Here is a 24,762-nt window from a genome sequence, read left to right on the forward strand (position 1 = left end):
CCAGGTGGGTGTCAAACTCTGCAGATCCCTGCCTGAGGGTAGCCCCCAAATCCCAGCTGGGGCTTCAACCCAGCGCCCTAGCCCCAAAGCACTAACTCCCCTACCTCCTCCTGCCAATGCCCCACACTCCGCATTGACACACCAGGCAAGGCCCAGTGTGCCACCCCCCTCAACCCGATGCACCAGCACCCTGCGGGCCCCGAGCACCCCTGGGAGGCACTCACCATCGAAGCTGCGCAGCTGGGTGGCGAGCATGGCCTGCAGGACGCGGCTGCTGTCCCGGAGCGCGGTCTCCAGCTCAGCACGGCTGCGGTTGGCCAGGTTCTCCTCCATCTCGCTGGTGCAGCAGGTGTAGCCTTGGGGGCAGATCCGCAGATGCTCACCTGTGGGGAAAGGCCAGCGTGAGGGAGAGGGGCTGGGACAGCACCGGCAGCCAGGAGGACACCCTCAGGCTCTTCTGGGCAGAAGGATGGCAGACGCAGGGTGAAGCACAGCTCAGAGGTTGGCCAGCCTGGGGGGTGCCCTGGGTGAAGGCAGAAATGGTGGGAGCCTGGAGGGAGGAAAAGGCCTGGCTTGAGTCCTATAGCTTCCCGTACATCATACAAAAGCAGGGCTTCCTCTACGAGAGAGAGGGCCCCTTGGGCAAGTCCTGTCCCCCAGCCTGCTGTCCCAGCAGCCACAAGCAAAGAACTGGCCTCAGGTTCCTGTGTGCAAGTCGGGAGGCCCGACAGTCTACCAGGCCTGTCTACCTGACTACCAGGCCCGACAGTCACCCCTTACCTGGGCCCATGGCTGAGGATGGGGGGGGAGGGAGGAAGGAGTCCAATTCCCCTCTCTTCCCACACCAGCCCTGGGAGGCACCCAACTCCCACTGCAAGGACAGCAGATCCCACCAACAGTGGGCTGGCCAGAGGCAGTGGCCCTGCAGGACCCCATACACAAGTCTGGTGTGGGGACAGGTATGCCCTGGTGCCGGTGGCAGATCCCATGAAGGGGTCATCGGACCATGCCCCAAGCCCTGCAGGGCGCACCCCGTGCCTCCTGGTGTCCTCATGGAGTCCTCTCCTCTGCAGCCGGCCCTGAGCTGCTCTGCTCCAGTGTCCTGGGCAGTGACAGTGGCAGCGCCATCACAGACAGCCGCACCTCCTTGTGGGGAGTGGGGACAGGCTGTGAGACAGCCCTCAGCCCTGCTGCGCACACCTCGGTGCCCACCTGGAATATGTGTGTGGTGTCAGGAAAAACTGCATATTTAAAAGCGTGTGCATCACACCGTGATGAAGGCTGCCGAAATCCCCATTTTATTAACCAGGAAACCGGGGCTTACAGAGATGAAGTCTCTTGTCCCAGCTATACAGTGAGGGAGCAAGTGGCTCTGGCTGCCTGAGCTCAGGACTCCACTGTTCCTTCTGGGCCTCATTCCTTGCCTCTAAGGCCCTCCTGGTGCAGGCCTATGTCAGGTACAGGGGAGAGGTGGAGGCAGGAGCCTGGCTTGGTCAAGGAGGGGTTGTCAGCAGGAATTCCAGAAACTTTCCTCAGGTCTGCTGCCTCAGGGGTCAGGGCTGAGGCCTTCCAGCCTGTCTCAACCCGTCCTGGGACCCTGGGCCATGGGGGCTGGAATGTGGCAGGTCCTGCATTCTTTTACCTCCCGCCTGGGGGTCAGCGGGAAGTGAAGGCCAGGCCAGGGAGGAGAGGCAGGAGAGGGAGCTGGGACCAACGGCAGGGTCAGCCTGGGCAGAGGCACCTGGCCCAAGGCTGTCCTGGGGGAGCTGGCAGCACAGTGGGAAGGGGTGCAGCACTGCCTGGAGGTGGGAGCAGGGACCTGCAGCCCCAGTGCAGGCAGGGCCTGGAGCAGCCCAGCCAGTGCCCTACCCACTTACTGCAAGAGGAGTCACCCCTCAGGCCTGGGGTCCAGGGAACCCTTCCCCACTAGAGGCCATCTGGGTTGGGGACCCAGGGTTAGGTAACTACCCGGAGATCGAATGCCTGGGTCAGATTGAGTCTGCCAATCTTCCGCACCCTCTAAGCACACACACCCAGGGATGACATGGCTGAGACAAGAGGAGGGAACACAGAACAAGAACCCGAATCTGGGCTTGGGTGGCTGCCGCTTGGCCCCTGTAGCCTCTGTGCCTGCTGACATGACAGCAAGGAGACGGGCCATCAGAGGGGCCTGGGAGAGCCAGAGAGGGCCGAGGCACAAGGATGGGCCCTCCCCCAAACACAGCCCTGGCTTTCTGAGGTCAGGTTCTTATCCTGGAGCCCTCCCTCCTCGCCCTCTTTTCCTGCCGGAGTTCTAGAATGTACTGACGCAGGGGGCTCAGGCTTGAGCTGGGGCTGGAGGGGGAGGGAGCCCTCAGCAGGGGCTGCAGGTCCAGGGAGCCCCCAGAGCCTGGACTTACGTTCCTATGCGACAGAGCGGGAATGGCAAGTGCCCCTGTGCTCCCCGCCCCTCCTTACCCCCGGCTGTCTGCTGGAGGGGGAGTTGGGGGTCTAAGAGAGTCTCGGGCCAGGAGGGCCTTGCGGGAGCCAGCTGGGGAGAGGGCAGAGCCTGGCTCTGAGAGTCCTGCGGCCTAGTAGAGAAGGGGTACCCCTTCCCCACTCCTCACATGGGTGGGAAGGCGCCCTCAGGCAGGAAGACTGGGACACAGGTACACCCGCCAGGGACCATCCTTCACTCTGTAGCCTTTATTCACTGATGGGATTCCGCCCCAGTCCCGCCCCAGTGGGGACAGGATTTAGAGCAGGAACCGTCCTTCTAGGTCCTTTCCTGGGGCCTGCGCCAGGCTGAGCAGACTCAGGAGGCATCTCTCTGAGAGTGTGGGCTGTGACGGGGCCCTGTGCACCCATCCAGGCTGCCCGGACCAGGAGAGCACAGGTCAGCCGGACACATGATGGTGCTGGGCTGGGCAGGGGGAGGGAAACATGGCTGGGGGAGGGGGTGGCAGGTGCCAGCATAGCTTCCCGGTGACACCCTGGGCTCAGCTGTGACGGGCTCAGCTGTGACGGGCTCAGCTGTGACGGGGCACCCAGGCCAGGCTGGCTGGGCCACAGGCAACGAGTGGGCTGGTCCAACTCGGGACTAGGGCTCAAGCACTCCTAGGGAGTACGGGTGGGTGGCATCCCTCACTGGCTCCTGTGCCCCTCCCACACGAGGTCCCTGGTAGACCCACTCTCCAGCCTCCACCACGCAGATAGGAGAGGCTGATGAGACACAGAGAGGTGAGGCCCAAAACACCCATAAGACATGGGAGGCTCCCCCTACCTGCAGGTTCTGAGGGGTTCCTTGGCACTGCCAGCCACCCCCCACACCCCCCTCACAGCTGTGCACCAGCCGCCCGCCTCAGCCTCCCCTGCTGCCCCCCTAGCCCTGCCCGGCCACCTCGCCCAGCCAGCCCGGTGACCTGCGCTGTTCCGGCTGCCCCAGCACAGCCCCCGTCCCTCCCTCCCTCCTCGGACAAACACGGGAGTGAAGACACGGAGCCAGAGCTTGGGCGCCGGCCTGGGAGCCCCGGGCAGGCTGGACCGAGGCGGCCCCCTGAGGCCCGCTGCAGGTTGGACGCACGGCAGTCAAAGGCAAGAGGCCTCCCACTGGCTTCCTTCTGCTGAGCTCCAGCCCAGTGCAGGCCGGGGCCCGCAGGTCTCGGTCCTAGACATGAGATGGCAGAGGCGGGCTCTGCAAAGTCCCCCTGCAGGCCAGCAAAGCAAGCCCCCTCCTGGAAGAATGCCAGCTGGTGTCTCTCTGGATGGCGAGCGATGTGCCCAAGTCCAGTTGTCATCTTAAATCTCCCCACCCCCAGGTGCCTCCCCACCACTTCTCTCAGCTCAACACCTGGGGGATACAGAGGCCTCAGGCCAGGAGGGGACCCTCCCCATGTCCCTCTCCCTCTCCTTCCTGGACCTTCCTTCTGATACCTCCTTCTTGGCCTTTTCCCCCCTCCAACCCAGAGGGAGGCATTTTCCAACCTAGGGGGTGAGTTCCGGCAGCCCCTCCCCGCCCCCCGCCCCACGCAGAAAGGCATCTGGGCCCCTCCGGCCCAGCCCTCCCTCCGGCCCTGGGGCTGCTCGGGTCAAGGTCGCCAGGCCTGCTCCCCACTGGGCCTGGGCCTGGGCCCTCTCTTCCCTGATCGCTGGGCTGAAGTTGCTATAGCTGACCCATCCTTACACAGCACTCCCCTCCCTCAGTCACTGGGACACCTCCCTCCCCAGCTGCTCTGAGGATGTTTCTGGGGGGAGGGGATTATTCATTTCATGGCAGATTCATCCCCCACCTCAAACCCAGAGCCTCCAATTCCCAGGCTCCTGCTCCTCAGGTTAAAGCACAGAGATCTTGCTCCCTGGTCCTTAGGCAGCTGCTGTCTGCTGGTTCCATCTTCCCCCTCCAGATCCTGACGGCTCCAGACCACCCCACTCTGCTGCTCCTCACTAAGCCCCCACCAGCCTTAGCTTTAGAAAACCTTTTAGGTCACGCATTCCTGTCCCCTGCTGACATGTCCCCACCTAGCAGTCTCCCCTTGGTCATCAGCACCATCACCCCAAAGCTTTAGGCAAGACTCCCATCTGGACAATGGCCACCATCCCTGATGATGGACCCAGACCTCATTTGTCCAGACCCAGCCCGGCAGCTGCCCATGACCAGTGGCTCTGGAGCCCTCCCAAGGAGAATGCAGAGAGATGATGGCGCCACGCCACGCCCATCCCTCCAGAAGCTTCCACAGCACACACAGGAGATGCAGGCTGTAAAGCCGCCTTTATCCGCCTTTACAGCCTTGTTCTAGACACTCAGCGTCAAGAGACTCGAATGCCTAAGGTACTGGAATTTGGTGTGGATAGTCAGCCTGCATTGCCTGCCACGGTGCTGGAGCAGGGCTGTGTGCAGAGCTCCAAGCACCGCAGCCTCCCAACACACAAGGGAAGAGCCTAGGCCTCCTGGCTCCTGACCTCTACTCAGCTCTGCACCCTGCAGCCGGGACTTCCTGGCTGGCCAATGGCTGGGGAGGCTTTCCCCAAGCCTGAACCCTCTTCTCGAAGTCTGTCCCAGCTCCTGCCCCATCTGCTCTCGGACCCCATCCAGCTCCGGTGGCTGTGGCATCCTCCTGGCATGTCCAGCAGCCTCCTGTGGTGAGGGTACACTGGACAAACATCCCAGGAGGTTTCCTGGGGACCACCCACCGCCCAGGCTGCAGGAAATCTTTCCCTCACTTTTGCCCCATCCCCTAAGAAGCCTGCGCCCCTGACCAGTCGCTGTTCACCTGGGCTCCTGACATCTGAGCCGGAGGCAGCCTTGGCCCCACCTGCGAGGTGGACCAGCCACTGTCAACAGCATCCACAGCCCCCAGCCTCACCCCATCGTGCTTCCCACCCCTCCCCACACCCCTGCCGCCTGCCCGAAGCCCCTGCCACCATTTCACCCAAATGACAGCGTTGCCAAGGAGCCCCTCCGCAGCCGCAGAACCTCCGCCACGCACTGCGACCCGAAACCGAGGGGCGTCGCAGGGACACCTCTGCCCCGGGTGGGAGGGTCCGCGCCCCAGGCCGGCTAAGGCTTCTGCCACCCGCGGCTGCCCGCGAGGGCGACAGGCGTGAGACCGGCCCCAGCGGCGGAACAAAGGCTCGGCGGCACCGGCGGCGGGGTCGCCGTCCTGGGGATCCCGGGTGCCCCGATGCCAGTCGCCAGTCGCCGCGGCCAGGGACGAGGACGGCAAACCGCGGAGCCGGAGCGGGCGGCAGGGGTCTGGACACGCGGCAGCGCTCGCGGCGGCGAGGAGGGGGCGCTGGTGCAGTGGGCGCGGCGGGGAGCGGGGGGCGGGCGGGGAGCTGGGGGCTGCGGCAGGCGGGCGAGGGGAGGAGGGCGCCGCGATTGGCGGGGAAGGGGCTTGTCGCAGTGGCTGCGGCAGGCACGGGGGCGGGGTGGCGGGGGAGGGGGCTCGAAGGGCTGCGACAGCCCGGGGAGGGGGATGGGCCTGGCGGAGGAGAAAGGGGGGCCCCGGGGCTGCGGCAGGCGATGCGGAGCGGGGCAGAGGGCGGGGGCGGGGACGCGGGGATGCGGCCCGGGAGGGGTAGGGGTGGGTGAAGCTGGGGCGATGGGCGGGGTGGGACGGGGAAGTGCCACGGACTCCCGACGGGAGGGGCGGAAAGGGGATGGGGCTGCGGCGGCCAAGCGGGGCAGGACGGAGCCGAGGATGGGACGGAGGCGATGGGGACGGGGAGCAGGTGGAGATGGGGCTGGCGCGCCTGGGGATGTGGGTGCGGTGGCGCCGCGGGAGAGGGGGCGCGGCGGGCGGGGTCCTCGGGCCTGGCTTCCAGCGCGGCGGACGCGGGACCCCCTTCGCGGCGGCGGCGGCGGCTCCAGCGGCTCCGGGCGGCGCGCGCGGCTCCGGGTGCAGGTGCCCCGGTCGGGGAAAGGCGGCGGAGCGGGGCCGGGCGGAAGGGCTCGCAGGAGGAGAGCCAGCGGGACACACGGGCGGGCTGCCGTCCGCCAGGCGCGCGGGAGACTCCGGCCGCAGCCGCCCCGGGCAGCGCCGCAGCCGCACTGGCGCGCACGGCCGAGGGCGGCGGCTCCCGGCGCGGGGACGAGCGTCCTCCCGCAGCCCCCGCCCCGCCGCGCACAGCGCCGCCCCCGTCTCCCTGGAAACCTCAGGCGGCCGCCCCGGCCCCTCAGGCCAGGTCCCGGCGCCGCAGCCGCCTCCTGCCCGCCGCGCCGCGCCCGCCTCCCTGGCCGCCGCCGAGGCCGGGCCCCTCCCTCCAGCCTGCGGGTGCTGCTCCTCCTCTTCGCGGGCAGCCGGGGCCTCCTGGTTTCCCCACTGCAGCTAAGCGGGCCAAGGCCTTGGTGCAGGGGCGCCTGGGTCTCAGCAGGGCTGGTGCTCAGGGGTGCCAGGGCCCCTCCCCACACGGTAATGGGGGCGGGGTGTCGGGTTTCTCTCTGTGATGAAGGTGGCAGCTTGACCACTGCTGTCCTCACACAAAGCCTCCATGGTCATTCCACATCCTCTACCTGGCCCCCCCAGCCCCCAGTCCAAAGGCACCTGGGCCTTGACTCCAGACCCCCCTGCCCCTATATCCTGACCTCCTTTCCTTCTGACATACCAAATCCAACAGGCCACATCCTTCTACCAAGTCCCCCATCCAGGTGCCCCCAGCCTGGGAGGTCTACGCTGTGCGCTCTCACCCCTCCTTGGACACTAAAGGGACAGCTCTCCCACCAACACTCTCCCCTCCCTGCAGCCCAGGTCCTGCGTGGCTCCCACTGGCCCGGCCCAGCTCCCCACCTCCACCAGACCTGCTCCCCAGTCAGACAAAACCACCCACGCACACCAGTTCCCCTCTGGCAGCACTCGGGCCTCTTGGCCAGTCTGCAGTGGGCACACTGAGAGTTGCTGGGCAAACCACCAAGGCAGGCCACAACACTGGAGACCCCAGAGATGGGGGTTTCACCAAGCAACTCACAAAACTGCTCTCTAAGTGCCCAGATCCTGCTTGGGGAACCCCTGGGCAGGCCACTCTGCCAGCAGACACCAGGTCTGGGCGGTGCCTGCCCTGGCATGGCAGGGGCCCCTCAGATGGGGGCCTAGTCACAGCTCTGGCCAAGAGATCACGGGCCCTCTGCAGACCTCCCCCCATGCCAGCCTGCTCCGCTGTCTGAGGCTCATGCTGTGGCCTCAGACACTGGAGATGAAAGGGGATTCAGAGCTTGTGTCACAAACCTCCTGCCACACCCAGGACCCGCTGTCTTGGCTGTTAAGGCAGAAAGCCCTCTCTTGGAACCCAGGGCTAGGTGCTCCCCAGGGGCTGTGCCCCACGCCTGGCTCAGCCTTTCTCCTCCTTGGCTTGGTGGAGCTGAAGAGGGCACCCACATCTCTATGCCCACCCCTGCCAGCAGGGTGGAAATTCAGGCGGGCTGTGTGAGGGCGGGGTTGTCCTCCTGGGGCTCTGCCCAGCTCTCCTGTCTAGTTTCCCATATACCCACTGTAGGGGCCACAGGCACCCAAGGAAGCCTCGAAGATGGACTGGCCCTCCCTGTCTGCTGCATCCACATTCCAATCCACAAACATGCCACGCAGGCCCGTCCATCTGCATCGTGAATGCCAACCAGGCAGACATACATATAGCTGAGGCTGGGCTGGATCCCACAGCAAACCCTCGGGTGCCTCCGGAGGGAGCCCACCACGAGGGACGGCTCGTGAACACTGGGGAAGGAACAGAAGGGGAGAGCAAAGGAGCTCGGCCGCTCACCCTGACCCAACCACTTCCCAGGAAGCCATCTCTGGGTCATGGTGGCCCCAGGCATGGCTCTCCCTTCGCCCACCCCCACCACCCAGTCACTCCACCCAGCTGTGACCTGCTGCTTTCCTCCATCTCACATGCCCCCAGGAAGCCTCCCCAGCCTCTGGCCTCCAGTCCCAACAAGCCATGCTCCTTCCGAGGGAACCTCTGCTAGGGAAGCCTCCATTTCCTTGCTCCTGCCCCCCTACCTGGCACCCAGGCTGGTCCTGGTTCCCTGGTACTGAATAAAGGCGGACATCTAAAGGATTTGTCCGGGAGAATCTGCCCAGTGTTGGCACTGGAGGGAATAGGACCCACGGCCAGCATGGCCCATAAGCCACGCCCCCAGGCCAGCACCTCCTCCCCAGAGGAAGCACAGGGCTCCAGGGGATGTGCCCCTGAGTGGAAGGTCACACCCCGTGAGGGCTCCCTTGTTCCCAGAGGCCTAGCTGTCTCCCTGCTGAGATGCAGAGCTCACTATGGGCCTCGCGGGGGTTTAAGCCTCATCATTTCATCTTCACAGCAGCTGTAGGTCCCGCTGACAGAGCCGACACACAGGGAGCTAAAGTGACCTGCGCAAGGTCACAGGCTAGGAGTAGCAGCACAGGGCCCACCACGAGGAACAGCCCTGGCCTCCCCCGCCTCCCCAGCCCTGCAGCCTGCCCTGATTCCGATCCCAGGGGAATTCCTGGGCTGCAGGCAAAGCTGAAGCAGGAGCTGACAAGCCCTGCTGAGCCCAGAGAGGTCTGGGCAGTCCCAGGAGGGCGTCTCCCTAGGGCTTTGATGAGTTGGCGGCCGCCCAGGCACCTCTGCCTGCCTGCCCGGCATGGCAGGTGTATGGGCTGGAGCTTCTGCCTGGCCCTGCCCTACAGCCACGATTAGGGGGATGAGTGCAGATAAAGCACAGAGGCCAGTTACATCTGAATTGCAAATCAACAATGAATTGTTATTTTAGTACAGTATAAAAGTATTTGGTCCCAAAGAACTGGAAGCAGGAAACGAACAGGTCCCCATACACCCATGCTCATCGCATTATTCACCAGAGCCAGAAGGTAGAAACGATGTCTCTCCACAGTCAAATAGATTGTTTCCACAAACTGTCTGTAGGCGCACACAATGGAATAGGGTTAATCCCTGAAAAGGAAGAAATTCTGACACACGCTCTGGTGTGGAGGAGCCTTGATGACGGCGCTGAGTGAAAGAAGCGACAGGAAAGGACAGATCCGGCATGATTCCACTTATGTGAGGTCCCTACAGGAGTCGATTCATAGAGGCAGAAAGGATGGCAGGCACCAGGGGTGATGGAGAGGGGAAATGGGGAGTTGCTGTTTAATGGGGACAGAGTTTCGGTTTTACAAGATGAAAAGGGTCCTGGAGCTGGATGGGGGTGACGGCTGCACAACAGCGTGAATGGACGGAATGCCACTCAACTGAACTCTTAAAAATTGTTAAATTGGCAAATTTTGTCATGCATATTTTGCCACACAAAGCAAACAACTCTTCCCCCCCCCCAAATATCTGGGGCGTACTTACACTAAATACATAGGGCATATTTACTCTAAACATTATTTCCTTATTTGAAATGAAAATATTTGGGACACGCTGCACTACAAAACGATTCAGGGTCTGCCTGAAACTCCCATGTACTGGGCATCTGCTAAATCCGGCAGCCCTTTGCAGCGTCGTGGGTGCGGGGTGGCGGGCGCCTGCCTGAATCACACAGGTCTCCCCACCTGCAGCAGCCCACATCACCTTTGGGCATCCATGCATGCGCACCCACGTATCCCTGGCTCCCCCACTCAGGTCTCAGACCCCGTCCAGGCTGGCAGCAGAAGGTTTAAGGCCGTTTTCAACTCTGAACTGCCCCCAGCCTCCTTGGAGAGCAATGGGTCTCTCCCGAAATCAGCACTATCTCAATTAACAGGCAGACAGGACCACCCCCAGCTTACAGATGGGGGAAGACTGAGGCCCACAGAGGTTAGGTGGCTGCCTCCCAGGTCTAGACCTCTGTCTAATGCGATCTGTTTCCACTGGCCTGAGCGCCCCCCTGTCCTCACTGAAGGGGAGCAAATGAGAAGCCCAGGCTTGGCACCTGGGCACCCCAAGCCAAGGCATGGAGATCAGGCCACTCTTGCAAAACTAGGAGCAGGCCTGGCCACCCTCGCTGGCCTGACTGTCCCGTCGCTGGCCAGGTGCTGCTGAAACCTAGCTGGGCCTCAGGCAGCTGGGCCAGCGTCTGCAAGGCCATGTCTGGGGAGGGATACCTGCCGGCCATGCTGCTGGTCAACAGCCCACCACCAAGAATGCCCAGGGCTCCCAGCCCAGGGAGACTCTGAGCAGGTGGCCGTGTCATGTGCCTACCTGACTGCCTCCCCAAAGGTGAGCCCTGACCTCCTGTGGGCCCTGCGGGTCCTGCAGCAGGTGGGAATGTGGGCCCTCCGCCTCCGTGACTCCCACCTATTTCCCGGAGCCACCTGCCGGAGGAGAGCCGGAGGCTCAGAGTTCTACCCCCAGGCACCTGGAGCCTTGACTCCGCCCTGTCTATACCCAGACTGCCTGGCAGGGACCGTCTACACCTAGACTGCCTGGCAGGAGGAGGGATGCCGGGATCCCATGAGATGGTTCTGGGCAGGGGGGGGTATACTGCCTGGCAGGCAGAGGGATGCTTGGATTCCATGAGATGGCTCTGGGCAGAGGTTGGGGACGCTGCCTGGGGCAGGCACATGAGATCCAGGAGGCAGACAGCCTGGGGGAAGGAACCAGCCCCATCCTGTAGGGGAAGGGAGAGGCCCCTGTGAGGGCAGCTGTCCAGACCCAGGGCCAGCATCTCCTGCCCTTCCTGCCTTTCCACAGGGCCTGCGGTGCCTCCTGGAGTCTCCACCCTCGACTCTCTTCCTGAAAACCAGCTGCCACCCTCAAGGCGGGCCTGAGAGCGCCTCCGGCCATCCCACTGTCACTGCGCCTGGGGACACTGTGCATTCCACCCAGAATGGCCTGGCAGCAACTCTTCTTGCCATTTCCAACTTCTCACATCCAGCGCCAGCCAATAGGAGTGCCGACACTGCATGCGGTGAGCACCCAGGGCAACACCCAGGAAGCAGCTGCGTCAGTGACGACGATGGGGTCTCCTGTCCAGGCGGATCTGGCCCCTGGTTCCCCAGCCTGGCCTTCCTCCCTCCCCACAGAGTGCCCTCATCCACAGCCCGCCTTCTGGAAGATGGCACTTAGAGAAAGAGTAGGCCTCTCTGACATGACACGTCATGTCTGGACAGAGGGCGGGTCAGCCTTCTGCCAGGGCACACAGTGACTGTGGGGCAGGGCCAGGGGCACGGGCAGTGTGGAGCCAGCCCTTAGCCCCCCGTGACCCCCCAGCAGGTTGGTTTTGGCTTTCCCTCAGGACCCACCCCTTTGCCAAGACGACGGCCACCGGGGACGGCCACAATCTTCAAGAGAGACAGCCCTCAGCCAAGGGTGCCGCCTTCCCCAGAGGCCCGGCAGGCCGCCTCCCTGGGAACCCCGAGGTCCACGTGGACAGGGGAGCAGGCAGTGTGTGCACACCCACGCGCCCTCCCCCTCCACCTGCCAGCTCTGCACCGGCCTCAGAGTGGCCCTGCCACACCCTCCTCATGGCGTTGAGCCTTCCTGACCTTCTGAAATGACAGCTGATGTCGCCCCAGCCACACAGAGGTCCCAGAGAGAGTACAGGGACTTTGCTGTGTCCCAGTGCCTAGAACAACCTCTGTGTCGGGGCATAACTCAAGAGATCTCTGCTTGAGGGAGGAATGAACATGGGGGTCATTTACGACACCTCACTTTTGACTCAGACCTAAGGTCATGCCCCTCCTGGCTGTGGAGTCCAGCCTTAATGCCCTCAGACCCTGCCCACCAAGCCCCCAGCCCCATCTCCGCCTGGCCCATTCACTGCCTCTGCTACTCAGAAATGGGGTAAAGCCTACCCCTTCTGGGCATCCCTGGGTGCCAGATGGCAGGGGTTCAGCCATGCCAGGCCGGGCTCCCAACATGGCTATGGGTGGACACCCCTGCTTGGGCTCGGTCCACCCCGGATTCTGAGCCCAGCTGTGTGGCTCCACTGCTCCCCTCAGGCAGGTCTCTCCACACTGCCCAGGGGCTGCTCACCCTGGCCCCCTCTCCCTCCTCTGCGGGCCAAATGACGTGGGCCAGGAGAACCCAGTCCTTCCGGTCTGTTCCCCAAGTCTCCTCTCTGGTCCTCTCAATGAGCAGTGCTCCAGGCCCCGGATGGTCCAGGCTCCTTGGGTTGGGGAGGAGCCCCGGGTGCCTAGCCCCAGTTGAGGGTCCTATAAGGCAGCATGGGAGGCCGAGGACAGGGCAAGAGATGGCCATGGCAAGAGAGGGGCCAAAATGCATTTGGGAGCCCTGGGCCAGTCCCCAGCCAGGGAGGGGTCTTTAGGGTTCGGCCCTCAGTGTTCACATGACTCAAATGGGTGAGTGGTTGCAAACTTCACGTGCAGATGCCTAGATTCCTGCATGTCACACCCCTTTACTTGTAACTCACACAAGCTACATACTCATGGTGGCCAAGCACAGGCACAGCTTGTGTGGACCCTCTCACATATGCCCTGTCTCTGCGTTAACTGCATCCAGAGAGCAAGTGCTCTGTCTGCGGCTGCGTTTCAGCACCAAGAACAGCACCCAGCACTCAGTAGGAGCTCAAGGAGCCTCCACCAATGATGCAGAAGACCTGGGATGTGTCTCCCTCACTCAAATGGCAGGCAGAGGGCCCTGCTCCTTACTCCGCCCAAGCTGCCTGGGGACCCCTCACCACGTTCCCCCGTTCCAGACCCTTGGCCACGGCAGGCCCTCCTGGGCACAGACATACTGGGCCCCAAGCCTTTCCTTCTCTGCTATGGGGGCAACTTGCTGCTCAGGTCAGCCTGACTTTCTCTGTGCTGTGGGCCCCCTCACCCACTGGTGAAGCCTGCAGACGCTTTCTCAGGATGAGGCTTGTTTCTGAAGCGTACAACTACACAGATGACTATGGAGGAAGAGTTCACCACACACAGTCACCAGAATATGATACGACAAACTGTGTGTGGCCACGCACGTGCTTCCCCAGGAGGCAGTTTTAAAGGAGCCATGACGGATCTAATACTAACTAGGATTCAAACTCACTCGAGGGGACGCAGTTTCCAAGCTGCCTGCTACGGATGTGAAGGGGCATGAACAGCGGTGATGTCTACTGTGACAAAGCCCCAGGTCTTGGAACACCATCGTTCCGAGTAAAGAGAAATGCTAAATTCTGGTTAGAGGTTAGCAATGATGGAGATGTAATCTCTTTCTCAGCCAAGTTCATGAACCCCCTGAATTACATCCTAGAACCTCATCCGTGCACCCACAGGAGGGTGGGTGCATCTAGAACCACCCTCCTGCATGCTGGTGTTTGGCCACCACAGTCTGCCCATCCTCCCATCCTAGCACCTGGCGCTGAGTGGTGCCGCCTCCTCTGAGCTCCCTCTTCCCCTGGCGTGGTCCTGCCTACAGCTTTGGTTCAAGTATTTCTCTTGGGGGTGCTACTGGCATTTGTGGAAGGGCACCTCCATCTCACAGGATTACTGGGATCCCTGGCCCCACCCACTAAAGACCAGAGCACCCCTACTCCTAAATCACTGGGATGTCACAAGTGCCCAGAGCAACTGCTCCTGGTTGGAAGCCACCATATCCCGGGGACCTTCCCAGGTATGTGTCTGACCTGCAGCCACCCTTCACCCCAAATTGCCCCCAGGCTGAGGCTACGCACACAGAACAGGGTGGCACCTGTTCTAACACCTAATATCCCAGGTGTGAGGCCACAGAAGGGAGACTGAAGATGCCGAGGAGTGTCCTGTGTGCAGCTCCCCCAGGCTCGGGGAGGGGGCATTGTGTTCAGGGACAATGGGGCTGGATTACACAAAGACTTGTCCTTTTAAAATACCTCCTTGGGTCCAGTGTGTCCCAAGCTCCATGACAACTGGAGATGCATGGAAACGCCTGAGCCAACCCTGGTGGCAGGTGGCATCAGCTTTGTCCCCAGGGCCTGGCAGATGGTCACAGGTGGGTGGGATATGCTTCCTGCAGTCTCCAGAGCCAAGGATGGGCCTCCTGGCCCTGGTTCTTGAGGAGACACTTGGACATCACAAATGGGTTACCACAAGGACAGGATCAGAACGGCCACAGGGAGCCCCAGTCACCAAGGATGTGCCAGATACAGGGGTGGCCTGTGGGGTCCACAAGTGGCCCTGGCACTGAGGCTGTACCAGATGCAGGGACAGGCTGAGACCATCACCCATGGGCCACAGCTCTGTGATGCACTGGACAGCTGTCCTCGGTGTTTGGGGAAATCGTCTGAAGGTGTGCACAGGCCACAGACTTCCCTACAGGTCCCACTGCTGATGGTGCACCCAGGAAACACCCCTGCCAGGGGGGCTCAGGGTCCGGTCGTTGCTGTGTGGGCTTGTCCAAGGCTTGGCTGTTCCCAGGAGGGAGACGCGCTGTTCTGGGCCTCAGGGCATCGGGGTCACTGCAGCCAGATCCATCACCCCAGGACGGACCAGCAGGCGAGGACAGGGCTCAGGACCAGCGGACAGCGCTACAGGGTCCTGGGCGGCTGGATTTAGGAGTCCCTGGAAGCCCCAGCCAAGTTTCTCAGTAGAACCTGAACTTCTATGGGGCAGGAGCAGAAGCCTAGCAACGTTGTGCTTCCTGGCCCGCCCAGCTCACCCTTGTCCCTCAGGAGCCAGGACAGCAGGCGGGCATGTGGTGCCCACTGCGGGGCCGGCTCTGACCTCAGGAGACCTGCCGGGCGTGGTGACTGGGCTGGGCTGAGGCTGGCCGGGCCCTCCTGCGGCGTGTGTCCTCACATGGCCCCAGCACGGGGCTGCAAAGAAGCCGAGCCGTGTTCACAGTCTCCCCTCCCATGGGCTCCCAGTGCCCCTCAGGTCTCTGGGTGCCTGCGCCTGTGGGGTGGTCTGTGGCCTTGGCCCAGCTCCCCATCCTCTGACCCAGCCTCACCCCTGCTAGCCAGGCCCTGAACAGGAGTGAGTCACTCGGCAAGCAAGTGTGGGGCCTGGCCCGGGGCGGCCAGGCCTCTCAGCTCTGAGCCCTGGGGACCCCTCTCTGGGACTCAGCTTTCCAAATTGCAAACTAAGTGGTGCTCAGCCCACCCAGTAGACAGCCCCTGGTGCTGCCAACTCTGGGAACTCCTGGGGCATCTCAAAGGTGGGCGCGGACCAGGGGAGGGAGGGCCTGGGGAAGGAGGGACCCCAGGGTCCTCCTCACTGCCCTGCTCCAGCCCCAGTCCCCTCCTCTCCCTGTCCACCAGCTGCGTCCCATCAAAGACCCCTAAGAGCCCACCGGGCGGCCTCGTTCACAGCTGCCGCTGGGCCTCACCTCCCACTGCCCCATGCTGGGCTCAGGGTTTCTGCTGCCAAGTCCCCTGGCCTCAGGGATGATCTACAGTGGCTCTGTGGCTGGCCCTCCTCCCCAACAGAGCCCTGGGAGGTCTCCTCCTGAAGGAGCAGGTTGGATGGAGCCCCTGGGGGCTGCCCTGTCACCCTGCCAAGCCTCCAGGACCCAAGGGGCACTTAGCACAAGAGAGCAGTGGGCCTCCTCGGCCAGCCACCACCTCAGGAGACAGCAGTGGTGCAGCCTCCTGGTACCCGGGCCTCCCTCACCTCTGCATCTCCAAACCCTCGCTGGCGCCCTCACCCTGCAGTCCCACTGCCTCCCCGCCCCAAGTCCATCTGAAGGGCTCTGCCCCTGACAAGTGGGACCCTGGGGCCTGTCCAAGGCACACTCACACCACTGAGCCATGACTCCCCAACCCAACCTGGAGAAGGTTTTCAGGCCAGCCTGGCCACTGCCCCCACCCAGGTCCTGTGACGGCACAGGCGGCGGCATCCTCAGCCACTGCTGTGCCACTAGACCTGGAACATCACCTGAGTGGCCTGGCCCTGCCACCCGGACCTGAGGGAGAAGCGGAGGCCCCCGGCAGGAGGGGCTGGCCGAGGAGCCAGGAGCCGCGCAGGGTCTGAAGCTGAGGCCTCCCGGGCTTGTGGGGACCAGGCTGTGCCCTGAGAGCGCCTCGGGTGGGCGGGGGTGAGCGGCAGGCTGGGGCGTGGTGATTCCCTCACACTGTCACCAGGGTCTCAGGCACATCTGTGCTGAGCTTTAAGCCCATTACAGAGACACAGCCCCGTGCTCCGGAGGCCACAATCACGAAGCACCCAGAGCCTCGGGGTCTTTGCCACCTGACGGGAAGACGTAGGTGTGCCAGGCTGGGCTAGCTCCCCACGACAGGCTAAACTGTGCCCCCAAAACCCACACGGCCCAGGCCTAACCCCGATTCCTCAGGATGTGACTTCGGGTGTGGAGTCTGCATGACACCTCTGGTTAAGAGATGGTACTGGTGGGCCCTGACCCAATTACAGCCGTGTTCTTGTGAAGAGGGGGAATTCAGAGACAGAAGCGCACACGAGGGGAGTGGCCTGTGAAGAACAAGGTGGGATTTACCAGCCAAGGAACACCTGGAAGCTGGCAGCGGCTGAACAGACTCTTCCTCACGCCTCAGAAGGGGCCTGCCTGGTGGACAGACACCTTGATCTCAGGCTTCCAGCCTCTAGAACCACAGATGACACATGTCTGCAGCTGCAGCTGCTCAGCCATGGCACTGTTCTGGTGGCCCTGGAAACACCTGTGCTCCTAACCCCAGCACCCATCCCTGCCTGGCACCGGGAGGGACTCAGGGCCTTCGCCACCCTGTGTGGAGCTCAGGCCTGCCCAGATGGTGGCCCCAGCAACAGGCAGTATACATGTTGGGGGATGCCCAGGAAGTCAAGCTGTGGGGAAAGGCTGGAGGAGGAGCTGTGGGTGGGCACGGGGAGAACGCCATGGAGGGAGGGGATAGATGTGCCAGGAAGGTGGGTCAGCAGGAGCTGGTGGGAGATGGAGCTGAGGCCACAGGCAGAGGAGGGGATGGTGTGAGGCTGGCCTGGCCCTCAGGGGCTCCTAAACCCACCCCAGATTCCAGACTGCTACTGAGCCTGGGGCAGTGGGGTGTGCCCCTCACACCTGTACTTCCCTGCCACCCACACAGGGCCAAGAGCAGCCAAGGAGGCTGCAGCTCTGGGCCCTGCTCCCCAGCATTGCCCTCACCCCACACCTGACTGCTGCGTGCTCCCGCCTGGGTGTGGGGCCTGGAAGTGGAGGGAGAACCGCCCGTTTCCCTGGCCCATGCCTCAACACCCTGCACTGCACCCCCCACCCCATCAGGAGACTTCAAGCGGCTCAGGGCACCTGCCCAGGCCTGTTCCCAGACAAAGGAAAGCCGCCACAGGCACGACAGCGAGAAGCCCAGGCTCCGGGTAGGCGGCTCCTGTCTGGAGCCCCACGTAAGGTGGCCAAGATCCCGGGCCCCACAGGGCTGTGCTGGTGACTGGCAAGATCCAGGTTGGCTCAGGGCTCTGGGCACGTGGACACTGGACAGGGCCAGGGTTGGACAGAGGCCCTGCATATAGCAGTGCCCACACCCAGCCTCCACCAGGGATCCAGTCTTGATCTGAAATAACCGAGTCAGGCCCTGGGAGAACAGTCTGGCTTAAGAAAAGGTGTCCAGCCTCTCACCGGCCCAGGCATGGTACATGTGGGGCCCCAGGCCAGACCTGACCCGTGTGGCTTCGAGTGAGCCTCTCCTGTGGCTCGTCTCCCGTCTAGTGCCAGCCCACGGCTGACACCTGGGCCACGCACATGGATGCCATAGAACAGACATGGGCATGTTCAGATACCCACTAAACTCTCCTCTGGGATCTGATGCCAGTCCTGCGGTTCGGCCACCAGGTAGGTATGCCCCCAGTCCTGCTGCAGGGAGGCGTCCTCGGCACCTGGGAAGGCGTGTTAGCCATGGGCTCGCACTGTTCCTAGTGATCACTGGTGTGAAGGTACAAGCCCCAACAGACTTGTACCTTGTCTGTTGGGCCTGCCTTGTCTCCCTGGCTTGGCACCTGTGGGCACCTGAATAGGATGCCTGTCCACGAATCCTGGGGCACTTGGCCTAGTGTGCGTGGCTGGTCTGCCCTGTTGGGGACATGTAGGGCTTTACCCACTAGGAACAGCCCTCCTAGCGGGCTGGAGTGGCAGCCCTCCCCGGACAGGCAGTGGAGCCAGGCCGGAGAGTGAGGCCCAGTTGTGTGGAAGGCCAACTCTCTGGGCAGCATGGCCAGGAGGAGCTGGGCAAGACTGGAGGCAGGGAGGCCTGGAGGAGTCCCGGTTAAATGTTCCAAATGCGCCTAAGAGATGGAGCCCAGGCGCAGGAGAGCTGGCTGGGGAATGCACGAGCCTTCCAGAAAGTGCAGAGCCTGGGACAGGCAGCCTGGCCTGGCTTTACTGGACAGTGGTCAATGCTGTAGCCAGATCTGACCCTAAGAGGAGGGCTTCACCAGGCCTCGGTTTACTCATTTGCAAAACGGGTCTACAAAGACCCGAACCGTCTGATGTGTTAACCAGACAGTAATGGGAAACGCTTCACAAGCAGGGTTCACGAGTGCTCTTGGGGTACCGGATGCCATTAACTGAGATGGGTGTGTGTAGGTCTTTGCAGAAGGTGTCCGGGGAAAGGGGAGGACACGTCCCGAGGCTGCCCACGAGGTGCACAGCATCCCAGCACCTTCTCCCTCCTGGCCCCCTTCACGGGAGGTCATGATTATTCCCTTTTTCTCCTGTGAAGAGGCCCAGGGAGGCTGTGGATGGGATGGGGGTGGGGGCATCTGTGCCTGAGGAGCGTGGTGGCCTGCCTGGCCTGGGAGGCTTGGCAGTCGAGCAGGGACCCAGGTCACTGCATCACGCAGGTGGCCCTGTCGGATCAGGGCTCCACTGAGATCGGCTCAGTCCTTACGCTGGGGATGATGAAATCCCAGCTGCTCTCATGGAAGGATGAGCAGTGGCACAGCAAAGGCTGAGGACCACCTGGGAACCACGCTGAGCCACCTGTACAGGACAGGGCACAGGGAGCCATCTGGTCTGGTGAGGGGCTGTGTGCCAGGCAGCCTCCGAGAGGCCCGCTGAGCAGGACTGAGAGGCAGATGCTGGTGGGCTCTCCTGGGCCCAGCCAGGAACACCCTTTCAGGCATGTGGGAAGGAGAGGCCCAGGCCCTCTGAGGACGGTCCCCCAGAGTCTGTGTGCCAACCACCCAGGCGGTCAAAAGCACAGAGAAGATTCCTTCGGAGGGGCCCAACGGAGTGGGTGCTTGGTACAGGCTCCAGGGCACGCTCGTACCCACTCCGGCTGGTAGGCGGGTTGCCACCCAAGGGCACAGGGGTGGCCAGGCAGTTCCTGTGATACAGACAGTCCCATACCCCGCTCTAACTTCTGCCCCCAAAACTGGACCTTAGGGCCCCTCCTCCTCTGCCTCAGGCTGGGAGACCCTGAAAACAGGGGTGTCTACTCTGTGGAGACCCTCCTCTACCTTCCATGTGTCACTCCCCACCCAGCACAGCCAGATATAAAGCCAGGAAGGCCTGGGGGTGTCCTCTGAGAAGCCACCCTGGGCCGGGAGTCAGTCAGGTCTGTGGCTACAACAGGGAAACAGACAGCGGTGGTCCCAGCAACCAGGGAGCTCAGGTGCCAAGGTGGGGTACTGGGACCCCAGCAAAGGAGCAGACAGACACACAACACATCACATCAGACGTCAGGGGACCAGGAAGGTGCTCTGGGAACACCTATGCCCAGATACAACCTTGCAGGCAAAAGCAGGAGGCCTGCTGGCACGTGGGCAGTGATTCAGCATGAGGGCTCCTGCCAGTGCAGGGGTGCCCGGGGTGCCACTCGGCTCCGCCCTTGCCTTCTGTGCCATGCCCTGGCATAAAGGGAGGGTGGCTGGGTGCCCCGCCACAGTGCCATGGTCCAGCTGGTGGCACCCAGGCCTGCTTCCTTGCCCATAAGATGGGACGACCACTGCTGTCACTGCAGCCTGGCCTGGCTATCCAGAAGACAAAAGACTCAAAAGGGAGCCCAACATGTCCTGACGTTGCCCTCTTTCATGAACAAAGTCTCCTGTCGCCCACCACCATTTCTGGTCCCTGGGGCAGAGGCTGAGAAGGCCAGCCACACATCCAGGACCACCTGCTCTCCTTCCCATGAGGAAGTGTCAGATCTCTACCCCACCTGCTCTCCTTCCCATGAGGAAGTGTCAGATCTCTACCCCACCTGCTCTCCTTCCCATGAGGAAGTGTCAGATCTCTACCCCACCTGCTCTCCTTCCCATGAGGAAGTGTCAGATCTCTACCCCACCTGCTCTCCTTCCATGAGGAAGTGTCAGATCTCTACCCCACCTGCTCTCCTTCCCATGAGGAAGTGTCAGATCTCTACCCCACCTGCTCTCCTTCCCATGAGGAAGTGTCAGATCTCTACCCCACCTGCTCTCCTTCCCATGAGGAAGTGTCAGATCTCTACCCCACCTGCTCTCCTTCCCATGAGGAAGTGTCAGATCTCTACCCCACCTGCTCTCCTTCCCATGAGGAAGTGTCAGATCTCTACCCCACCTGCTCTCCTTCCCATGAGGAAGTGTCAGATCTCTACCCCACCTGCTCTCCTTCCCATGAGGAAGTATCAGATCTCTACCCCACCTGCTCTGGGCCAGCGAGGTGTCCAACCCCAGGGGGCTCCCATCCCCTCTGAGGAGGTTCCCCGGAGAAGTCTGGATGCAGGACAGAGGATGGTGCCCACGAGGCCACAAAGGATCTGCCGCCCAGGGGCCACCAGAGGGCGCCCGTCCCGCGGAGCTCAGGCCCAGCCAACAAAGCAGGAGGGGACACTGGATTTGGCTACCCCAGGATTGCTGCGGCCCGAGGGGGTCACCCTGTTCCCTTCAGCCCACGTGGCTCCCACACTGTCTTCTGTACCCTGGGCTCCGAAGTTTACTCCCCACTTCTGCAGCCATAGGGGGTCCAGGGAGAGAGGCTCCTGTCGGAGAAGCACCGGCTAGAGAGGCAGTAACCCTGCCCAGTTGCAGTCCTGGCCTTGCAGGCCTGGAGGAGGGTGGCACCCCGAGCCCTGGAGGCAGGCACTGGCCCATGGCTGGCATCGTGGTTAGACAGCTGCAGGGCGTTCATACTCCCCACGTGGGGTGGACAGCATCCCCTGCCCCATCAGACACAGAGAAACCAACACAATCTGCCTGTCCTGGGTCTCTAACCCACTGCACTCCCCAACCCAAGGGCAGCAAGACCCATGTTCTCTGGCCCAGCCCCACGTAAACTTCTCCATCTTGTCCTGCCCTCTCTTCTCACCCCTGGGAGATGGCCAAACTCTGCCACTCTGTCTCTCTAACTGCGAACAGTGGCCTGTGAATGCCAACAAGGTTAGGTTGGCTCCTAAGGGCGCAAATGCCCAGAGAACATAAAGGTACTAAAAAGGGCTGGGGGCTAATAGCTTCCAAAGGAGCAGCGTTCAAGACTCTGGGCTGGGAGGGCCAGCCATTCAGCCACTCTGCTACCCTGGTGCCTGGGGAGGGATTCACCAGGAAGGTCAGGGATGCCTCTTTGTGTATGAGTAGAGGGGCAGAGAACGAACCTAACCGTGCCCAGGGCCTTGTGCTGCCTGGCATCCAGGTGTGCCCCCTACCTGGGATAGACAGAGCCCAGTGGGGTGCGGGAGGCAGCCTGGAAAAGACAGGGCTGCCTCTGCAGAGGCACAGGAAGGTCTACCCTGGGGACTTTGGAGGGGTCCTTGCAAGACCCTCAGGCTGGTGGGGAGGGCATCGGGAGATCCGCCAAGAGACTGTCTGTGGGTTCTGTTCCTCCTGGGGGGAGCAGTCGGGGGTCCTTACAAGAACCTCAGGCTGGAGGCATTGGGAGATCCACCAAGGGCAAGGGGCTGTCTGTGGGTTCTGTTCCTCCTGAGGGATCCAGAGCCCAGCTGCCTCCTCCCACCGCTTCCCACCCCGCCCCCCGCAGCGAGGCATGGTCACAGAACCCCCTCACCCAGACGCACGGATCCTTCTTGCTCAGAATCCCCAGGACCGTGGACATTCCTGCGCTGAGTCCCCATCTGAGTGGCCCTCCACCCGCACTCCGACTCCCCTGGTTTCAGAGGAGCCCCCCAGAGCAGAAACCTGGTCTGTTCTGTTCTTGCCCACTGAGTCCCTGGCACGGGGTACAGACGGAGGGTGGTCCCCACACGTGGGAAGGTGAAGCTTCGGTTCCAAAAGTCCTGAGAATACGGAGCCCACCGCTCCCCCCACCCGTACACTTCTGTCCCCAAAGCTCCTCCGGGACCACAGGGAGGGAAGAAGCAGAGCCGAAGGCGGCTGCAGGGCTTAGGGGGCGCCAAGAAGGCCGCTGTTCTTACAAAGAAATGACACGGCCCCTGGGCGGGATCCAACGCGCCGACCACCTGCAGCTGGACTCACGGAGCGAGGCCGCCCAAGTGCCAGGCGGGGGCCGGCGCGCACAAGTTCTTCGACAGGAATCTCTGCGAGGCGGCGGCGTTCCACCCGCGGAGAAGCGCCCAGCTCCCTCCCCATCCCTCCGCACTATCCCCCGAGGGGGTCCGCTTGTAAAATCCACCTAGGCTGCCTTGGCTGGAGACCCTACGAGAATCCCCGGGCAGGACCGAAGACGCCTCCCAGAGAGGTCTGTACGGAGATGAGGGGGTCTGCGGCCACCGTCCGCGGCGCCCCGACAGCCCGGCCACGCCGAGCCCCGCAGCGCCCCGACAGTCAGCCCCGGGACTGGGACTCCCGGCCTGCAGGCGCGCTGGGCCGAGCGGCGGGCAGAAGACGCCCAGCTCCAGCCGTGGCCCGGGAGGAGCGCCCCGAGCCCGCAGCCCAGCGAGATCAGCTCCGGCGTGCGGGGGGGTCGGGGAGGGGTGGAGGACGACCGAGCGGACCGGAGGAGCCCCCGGCGAGGGAGTACGGCGCGGGGCTTGGAGGCGAGGGTTGCAGAGGAGCCGCAGCGCCGGGGGCCACTCGGGGCCCGGGCGGCTGGGCGCAGACGGCAGGATCCCGCGCCGGGGACGAGTAGCCGCGTCGGGAAGACCAGGGTCTGGAGCCCCAAGCCCGGCCAGGCCGGGGTCTCCGGCGCCGCGCCCTCACTCACCCGAAATCTCCGCCTGGGGCACGTCGCTCAGGCTGAAGCCCTTGGCTCCGTAGATCTGGCGGACCTCGCCGCAGCTCCGGCTCTTACTGGCCGGGTCCCCGCGGGCGCAGGCGACCAGCGCTGCGGCCGCGCACAGCAGCCACCAGCCTCGGGCCCGGAGCTCCATGGCGGGGCCGGCGGCGCCCCCGGCCACCCGCCCGCGCCTCTCTCGGATCCTGGCCGGGTCCTGCGCAGCTCCCGCCCGCGAAGGGCAGAGCCAAGGTCCCGGCGCGCGCGGCTCGCGGTCCAGAGGCGGCGGCGGCCGAGGAGGCGGAGACAACAAAAGCCGGCGGCGGCGGCAGCGCCGGGCGCGCGGGGTGCGAGGTCCGAACGCTCGCTCGGGCAGCCCAGAGCGCAGCGGGCGAGCGCAGTCCCGGCTCGGCGCCTCCCCCGCCGCCGGCCCGGCCCCTCGGCGGCCGCGGGAGAGGAGAGGGGCGGGGCAGGGCGGGAGCGCAGGGGTGGGGGAGGGACTGGGAGCACCGGGCGGGGCGGGGCGCGGCGCGGGGGCGCCGGCCGGGGCGCACTGGGCGGTCCTCTGGCTTTCGGGGACCCAGAGGGCGCCCCCGGCCGCGCGACTGTATCGATCCCCGGCGGGAGGCGGCGGAGCCGGGGAGTGCGGGGCCGCGGCCGGGGTCCCTGAGGGCGGCCCCCCACGCCCAGCGCCCAGGGCGGTGGCACCACCTGTGGGGGCGGGGACGGGGGCGGAGGGTGCGCGAGGCAGGGCTTCCCCCGCCGGACGTGACATCACGCCTCCCGCGCCCCAATCAGGGGCTTCCCCGCCCCCAGCCGAAATCGGCATCCCGCTCCCCGCTCCCTCCCGCGCGCTCCGGCTTCCTGCACCCTGGCAGCGCGCCCCGCAAACGCTCTCCCGGCGCCTCCGTGCCCTCCGCCCGCCGGCCGCGCCTCGGGCCGCCGCCCTGCACCCCGCCTGCACCCCGCAGCGGCCCCCTCCCCGCCCCCTTCCAGCCATCTCGCGCTGGGCTCCGGCTCACACCTGGGGCTTTTGTGGTGTGGGTGCTGCACGCAGGAAACTGGCCAAGAAACTCGACCTCACCTCTCCCAATCCCAGGGAGCGGCAACAGATGGCTTAATTGTTGGACCTTGGAGGGTGACCCTCCACGTTCTTTGGATGCTGGAGAAACCAAAGTGATGAGGCAGGGCCGGTCTACTGGTTTGGGCTGCTGGGTGGGGCCCGGTGACCTCTGGAGAAGGGATAGGGTCGGAACCCGGCGACAAGTTAGGTCACTGAGGGAGGAGAGTGGAGTGACCCAGAGCAGCTGCCTCTTTGAAGAAGGCGGGAGGGCTGCCTGCACCTTGTATGGTAGGAGGGCGCGTGGCTTTAGCTGCACATGGGGAGCT

General features: G+C 63.6%; 1 protein-coding gene and 1 long non-coding RNA gene across 2 annotated transcripts in view; one reads left to right on the forward strand and one right to left on the reverse strand.

The window, feature by feature from the left end:
* The window catches only part of GPC1 (glypican 1), a 32,804-nt gene extending 8,695 nt beyond the window's left edge, over positions 1 to 24,109 (reverse strand). The window contains exons 1-2 of the mRNA XM_033229639.1: positions 23,365 to 24,109; positions 225 to 383 (exon numbers count right to left, since the gene is read on the reverse strand). Of these exons, the coding sequence (XP_033085530.1) occupies positions 225 to 383; positions 23,365 to 23,530 (325 nt within the window). The 5' untranslated portion in view covers positions 23,531 to 24,109. The remainder of the gene's footprint in view (positions 1 to 224; positions 384 to 23,364) is intronic.
* Positions 2,146 to 9,905, forward strand: LOC117094302. Its single transcript, XR_004441484.1, has 3 exons — positions 2,146 to 2,894; positions 8,368 to 8,678; positions 9,367 to 9,905. It is a non-coding gene; the product is annotated as an uncharacterized LOC117094302 (long non-coding RNA).
* Positions 24,110 to 24,762: the final 653 nt, after the last annotated feature.

This window comes from Trachypithecus francoisi, unplaced genomic scaffold (genome assembly GCF_009764315.1).
Source record: "Trachypithecus francoisi isolate TF-2019V2 unplaced genomic scaffold, Tfra_2.0 Lachesis_group13, whole genome shotgun sequence".
In the NCBI taxonomy this organism is placed as follows: domain Eukaryota; kingdom Metazoa; phylum Chordata; class Mammalia; order Primates; family Cercopithecidae; genus Trachypithecus; species Trachypithecus francoisi.